This window comes from Oryzias melastigma, linkage group LG19 (genome assembly GCF_002922805.2).
Source record: "Oryzias melastigma strain HK-1 linkage group LG19, ASM292280v2, whole genome shotgun sequence".
Taxonomy (NCBI): domain Eukaryota; kingdom Metazoa; phylum Chordata; class Actinopteri; order Beloniformes; family Adrianichthyidae; genus Oryzias; species Oryzias melastigma.
In genome coordinates, this window is record NC_050530.1 from 1,917,022 (window position 1) to 1,923,762 (window position 6,741).

General features: G+C 40.8%; 1 protein-coding gene across 1 annotated transcript; it reads right to left on the reverse strand.

The window, feature by feature from the left end:
- Nucleotides 1–605: 605 nt before the first annotated feature.
- Nucleotides 606–5,749, reverse strand: LOC112153897 (NADPH oxidase organizer 1). The gene is made up of 8 exons (XM_024284359.2): nt 5,381–5,749; nt 5,225–5,305; nt 4,970–5,042; nt 3,742–3,925; nt 3,424–3,611; nt 3,240–3,344; nt 1,795–1,912; nt 606–1,715 (listed from the first exon to the last, which is right to left on the reverse strand). The coding sequence occupies exons 1-8, from the start codon at nt 5,453–5,455 to the stop codon at nt 1,160–1,162; spliced, it is 1,380 nt and encodes a 459-aa protein (XP_024140127.1). The 5' UTR covers nt 5,456–5,749; the 3' UTR covers nt 606–1,159.
- Between the last annotated feature and the right edge of the window lie 992 nt (nt 5,750–6,741).

Below are 6,741 nucleotides of genomic sequence, written 5' to 3' on the forward strand. Positions count from 1 at the left end.
AGCCAAACCAGCTAGCGTGTAAATATTAGCCTAACTACAAAACAGACTAAAAAAACTTAAAAAGAAAAGACTAAAATAGCTAAACAGCTAGCATGTAGCTTAAATATTAGCTGAACTCCAAAACAGCCTGAAAGAAATCCTAGTAAATGCCAAAATAGTCCAAAAAAACTAGCAGAATGCCTATTTTTCAAACTTTAAAACCGTAACTTTTTAACATAATTATGAATAATGAAAATGCAGGAATATTATTCCAGAATAAATCAACTTAAACCTTAAATAACCTTCAATATTTTGCTCTCCATAAAAATATATTTTGCCAAAATTATATAACTTAGAAATAAATGCAAGATAACATCGGGTCATTAATAACAATAAAATAAAAAGATCTGGAGGGCCGGATAGAATTACCAGGAGGGCCGGATCCGGCCCCCGGGCCTTAACTTTGACATTCGTGTTCTAAAAGATTAAGTGTGACTTTGTGGCTCCTGCTGGGATTTGGCCCGGGACAAATTGACCCAAATGGCTCTATGAGTGTTGAAATCTCTGAATTAAGTTAATACAAAGTTTCAAATGTTTCCAGTGCAAAGTAAAAACCCCTCAAAAACTTCAGTTCAAAGAGATTTTATTGACCTTTTTATGCCACATGAACATTGTAAACTCTTCCAGGCAGTAATTCAGTACAGAATCAAAGGAAGAAAAGAGAAAAATAACAGCGTATCTTCAGATTATAGGAAGACACTGCGACTACATACCGGTCAGGTTTTGTACTGGCTGACCTGCATTTATGTGCAGCATCACAAACTGTTTAAACACAGCGTACGTATTTATGTAAGATACAGTCAAACATTCAGGTACAGCAATGAACAAAAAGAGTCCAAGTTTTGAAAATGAATAAATCACTTTAAGGACCACAAATATACAGCAGACGTCTCAGACCAGTCGTGTTTGATTTGAAGATTTTCGTGTGAACGCTTCACTGAAGCTACAAAGCATAAACTCAAAATGCCAATCTGTGTTTGAAAAAAAAAAACATTTCTCAGCATGGTTTTAAAGCTCGACCCGGATCTCGTCAAAGATTTCCAATCAATCAACAGCGCTGCAGATAGGAGTGATTGCACTGATTAAAACGATTTCTAGAAACAGAAGACAGTTCATCTGCTCAGCGGCTGTGAATGGACTCGGGTTGGATCTGGAGCCGGGTCTTGGTGGCCAGGGCGGCCTTGCGCGTCATGGTGGTGCAGCGGGTCAGGATCTCCTCCGCCTTGGGTCTGGGGGGGACTCTGGGCCCCGTCGGCTCGGCAAACCCGGAGCTGTTGGAGCCAGAACTCCGGTCGTCGTCCTCCCCCTGCGCCTCCTCTCTCAGGCTTGAGGAGGACCCGCTGCTGGAGGAGAAGTCGGAGAACATGGACTCGTCGCTGCCGCTCATGCTGCGAGTGCGCCCGTCGGGCGTGGGGGCTTCCTCCTCCCCCTGCAGCCAGGGCTCGGAGAGGACGTCCAGCGACTTGGCTTTGTGGACTCGCGCCGGAACGTTGGAGTCCAGGCTGGATTGTCTGGGAGAGTCCCGCCTCGGCATTCTGGATTGAACCGGATCCCTGATGGTTGACAGGTTCAAGGTGGAGGTGTGGATCTTGCTGTGCAGGCCGTGGAGGCCCGCCCTGGGGTTGTTGTAAGGCTGCAGGTACATGGCGGGAATGTAACCGACCTTTCCACTGAATCTGAGGAGAATAATGCAAAGAGAAGATGTAAAAATCTGGTATGTTTGCATGTAAAAGTGCTGTTCAAGCCTTAAAATACCTGATGAGCCACCAGCCGTCATCAGACTTCCTCAGCACCTCCACCACCGAGCCAATAGACAAAGACACCTCGTCGTTTTTCTTGGTGGAGTAACTCCTCACAGCGCAGTACAAAGTACCTGAAAGCCACAAAAAAAGAAAACATTTTTAGTACATTTTTCTGACAAATACATGGAAAATAAAGTTCTGCAACCAAAATTGTAGTGTGGAACCCCTCTACTGACATTTTTAACTATAAATTACACCGTAAAAAGCGAACTATAGGATCAATTAACAACATTTTGTTACATTTAAAGCTAGAAAAGTTGCATTACCAATGATAGTGTGAATGCTTTTTGCTAATGAGATCTGTTGAATATGTGAACGCTATTTGCAAAATGCTAAATTTGTTAAAAGACTGGAAATTTACTACGAAAGAGCGCTGAATTTGACCAAAATTTGTAGTAAAATTGCTGTAAAATCCCTAATACATTAATATGTTGTAAAAATAATAGCATATAATATTAGCAAACTAGCATAAAAAACTCAGTCGAGGTCAAATTAGCATAAAAAGCTAGCTTGTTGCTTAAACACTAGCTAAACGCAAAATTAACCCCAAAAAATACAGTAGACGCCAAATTAGCAAAAAACAAGCTAGCTTGTTCATTAAATACTAGCTATATTCCAAAATAGCCTAAAATTTCTCTGTAAACTAAATTATCCAAACCCGTTAGCCTGTTGCTAAAATATTAGCTAAACTCAAAATTAGTATTAAAAAACCCCAGTAGAGGCTAAATTAGCCAAAAAGCTAGCCCGTTGCTAAAATACTAGCTGAACTCCAAAATAGCCTAAAATTCCTCTGTTTGTCAAAAACATGATGCTAAATAGAAGCTAAACTCTAAATTAGCCTAAAAAACACAAAAAATGAGCCAAAAGTGTTAGTGTGTTGCTAAAATATTAGCTAAACTCCAAATTAGCATAAAATACCTCAGTGGGGGCTAATAAATGCCAAAAAAACAGCTAGCTTGTTGTTCAAATACTAGCTAAAATAGCCTAACATTCTTCAGTAAACTAAAATAGCCAAAAACGTTAGCATGTTGCTAAAATATTAGCTAAACTCCAAATTAGTATTAAAAAACCTCAGTAGAGGCTAATTTATGCAAAAAAGCTAGCTTGTTGCTTAACTCAAAACTAACCTCTGTAAACTAAGTTAGTCAAAAACGTTAGCATGTTGCTAAAATAGAAGCTAAACTCTAAATTAGCCTTAAAAACTCCAGTAGATAACAAAATTGGCCAAAGATGTTGACAAAATAACTCCAAATTAATACTAAGCATTGACTCAATGATTAATGTTAAACTAGTGTTGTTTAAATGTAAAAAATTACAAAAATTAATCTAATAGTTCACGTTTTACAGTGCATGATACTTTTTTTCCTTCTTTTTATGAATTCTAGGACACAAACTGACCTCCCAGGTATCCATCATCGTCCTCATCCTCTCCATCCAACACCTCCAGGTATGGAGCAGGAAACCAAGCCAGGCGCTTGTCCTCACTCTCCACCAGCCACCAGCCTGAGCAGGAAAGACTTCAGTCAGTCTGGAAGTTCTCAAACGTCTCCTGGGATTCGTGTCAGCGCCGTTCGGTCCTCACCTGCAGGGTCTTTGATCAGAACGTCCAGCTTCTCGTCCACGGCCACCTTGAAGGGGCGGTTCTTGGTGTCTTTGGTCTCGTACGGAGCCACGCAGCGGTAGGTCTGGGTGACGAAGGGGTGGGTGACGTTTCCTCCGAAGTGCCGGGAGCCCGCCTGCTCGCCGTCGTCGGACACCATGATCATCACCCTGCGAGTCGGAGATGCAGACTGAGTTACAGCCCAGAACTTCAACTTTAACTTAATGACACTTTTCCTGTTACAGAACACCTTTAAGTGCTTTCAATTCATTAAATAAATCTATTGGAGTTCAGCCTTACGAGTTCTTGGTGAAATCCGGCTCCAGGTCGTGGTCCTTTGGCGTGAAGAAGCGGGTCACCTCCAAGCTTTGGGTCACGTTTGGGCCACGCTTGAGCAGTTTGTCACAGTAGCTCTCCAGGAACTCCATCTGTCTGACCGACTTCTTGGACCCTTTCTGCTTGAGGCTGCTTCTCCTGGCTTTCCCTACCAGAACCACAATTGGAAAATTCAACATGGACAATTCTTTTTCAAGTGTTCCAAAACTACGGAACCTCTAAAGAGACACCAAAATAAAATAAAAAAACTGAAGTACATTTTTTTTTTTTTTAGCTATTATCTGGTGCTCATCAAACAGTATCTGGTGAGCACCAAATGGTATGCACATATATAGCATCTGGTCCATACCAGATGGTATCTGGTACTAACCACATAGTATCTGGTGCAAACCAGATAGTAACTGGGATACCAGATAGTTTGGTGAGCACCAGATACTAGCATAATACTTTCTGATGAGCACAAGATAGTAACCAGAAAATGTTTTTTTTATATATATATATATATATATATATATAACTTTAGATAGTAACTAATGCACACCAGATAGTATACACATAGTATCTGGTGCACACCAGATAGTAATCAGATTTTTTTTCTTTTTTTAGGAAACATTTTCTCCTTTTTTTTTTTTTTTTTTTTTTTTAGAATTTCTTAATAACTTTAGATAGCAACCGATGCACACCAGATAGTATCCACATATTATCTGGTGCACACCAGATAGTAATCAGAATTTATTTTTCTTTTGTTAGGAAACATTTTCTAACTTTAGATAGCAACTAATGCACACTATATAGTGTCTACATAGTATGTGGTGCTCAAAAGATACTATCTGGTGCACACCATATAGCAGATAAGTATTGTGCACCAAATAGTATCCACATAGTATCCGGTACTCACCAAACCGTATCTGGTGCTGGTCAGATCCACGTAGTAGCTGGTGCGCACCAGATAGTATCTAAATACTTTCTGATGCACATGAAATAGCAACAAGATTTATTTTTTAATAACTTTAGATAGCTAATGCACACCAGATAATATTCACATAGTTTCTGGTGCACACCAGATAGTAACCATTTTTTTTTCTTTTTTAGGAAACATTTTCTCTTTTTTTTTTTTTAACTTCAAGTTTTATTTTTGTTTTACTTCGATGTCTCTTCAGGGGCTCCATACAAACTATTAAAATTGACTTACCATTAAACTTTGGCAGCATTCTGTCATCCTTCCGGAAAGGAGTCAGGTTGGGGAACCGCTTTTTTAGCTGGTCCTTGAATAGAAAATAGAAATAAATTATTACATTTAGATATAATTTTACTCCTTTAACACCTGAGTTGTCATCACGATGGCTAGATAATATTTCTTTTTTTTTTTTACATAACTTTTTAACCATTTACTCGACCACTTCAGATTCCACTGGAGTGATGTTGGTTGAATATTTTCTTTACTTACATGGAATTTCTTGAAGTCCTTGAAGGATCTGTAGATGATGATTTCACTCCCATCAGACCAGATGACAGAAACCATGAACGTCTGTAAAGAAAAATAAAGTTTATAATACTCTATCATTTTAAATAGATATATATATATTCTGTCATTTGAAGTCACCTTGAGTCTCGGTGTGTCCCTGCGGACGCCTCCGATGACGCGTGCGCTGATCAGGCTGCGCTGCTCGTCTGCCATGGCGCGCTCTCGTGCTGTTCTGCGGATCTGCAGGTGATTGGTTGGTCGACTGTCCGTCTGTCTGCGCTGTGAGCTCTGTCCGCCCTGACGCGCCCGACGCTCCTTATAAAGAGCCGAACGCACGAGGGGGGCGGAGCTTTACCCGAAAGCGAGGGATGGAGAAGGAGGAAAACATCCCAAAAGGCGTGGGACGACTCAAACCGTAAAGGTCAGCTGGATTATTCAGAGGAATGCAGCAAAACGTGTCTATGACAAGGGAACAATAAACCCCCAAAACATTAAGAAAAAAAAAGAAAATCTACTTTTTTTTGTTTTCATCCTTCATTTTATGTTAAATTAGATTTAAAAAAAAAAACGTGTTTATGCAATTTTAAAGTCAAGACATTTCTCGGTTTTAGATTTTTTTTATGAGATTTCTGCAGAAAACGTGCAGGAAATCAAAAAAAAAATCAACAGTCAAAGCAAAACAATGAGCCTGTTTTATTGAGGTGTGCAATCAGAGCCACTCCCGTCTGGTTTTCCTGGAATCCGCAGCATCCTGCAGTGCAGTAATTAAACATTTTTGCACGTGCAGTCACTTCACACCTGTCATCTGATGGCAATAACCACTTATCAGGAGCTGGGGCCGGGACGTGTGCGTCTGCCGCTAAAGCGTTTGTGGCGTTTCTCTGCAGCAGGTGCTCCTTCAAAGTGAGGACTGCATGGGCGGTGAGGGGTTCTCCCCAACCGTTTATCAGATGGTCGTGAGCGTGGAGTTCCTGTGTGAAGCCATGCCAGTGTATTCCCATCACATGTGCTCACGAAACGGACTACACGTGCTGCCGGCGGCGGCGGCGGTCAAAAAGGTCAGGACTGTCCAGCTTTGACTGCACCTGAGAGTCACGTGAGATCCAGACCTGAGCACCGTGACTCAGTTTCTGGACATCAGGAGGAAAACACACAAACTGCCAAACACGGCTCCACAAAACTCATTTATGGACAAACTCAGAATATGAGTAGATTTACTGAGACGTTGGTTTGAGTTGGAGGAAAATAACTTTTTGTATTTGGGACTTCCATAAAGAAATGGACAGGGTGGTGATGGTAGACCAACAGACATTAAAGACCAGAGGAAAGCCGTTGTAAAACCCACCGACTGTATACGAAAACTGAACTGAGCGACGCTCCAAACAGGAAGAACTCACTAGATCCAAGAAGCCAAAATCCCAAAGACTTCTGTGGAGAAATAAACAACTAAAACTCAGAGGTGTCAAACTCAATCACACAAGGGACCAAAATCCAAACAA

What these genes read in the sequence shown, in the direction of transcription:
- LOC112153897 (XM_024284359.2), bottom strand. Translation starts at nt 5,455, where the DNA reads ATGGCAGACGAGCAGCGCAGCCTGATCAGCGCACGCGTCATCGGAGGC. An exon ending in AATGCTGCCAAAGTTTAATG is followed by an intron (nt 3,926 to 4,969) that starts GTAAGTCAATTT and finishes TGGTTCTGGTAG; the next exon opens with GGAAAGCCAGGAGAAGCAGC. An exon ending in CCGGATTTCACCAAGAACTC is followed by an intron (nt 3,612 to 3,741) that starts GTAAGGCTGAAC and finishes TCCGACTCGCAG; the next exon opens with GGTGATGATCATGGTGTCCG.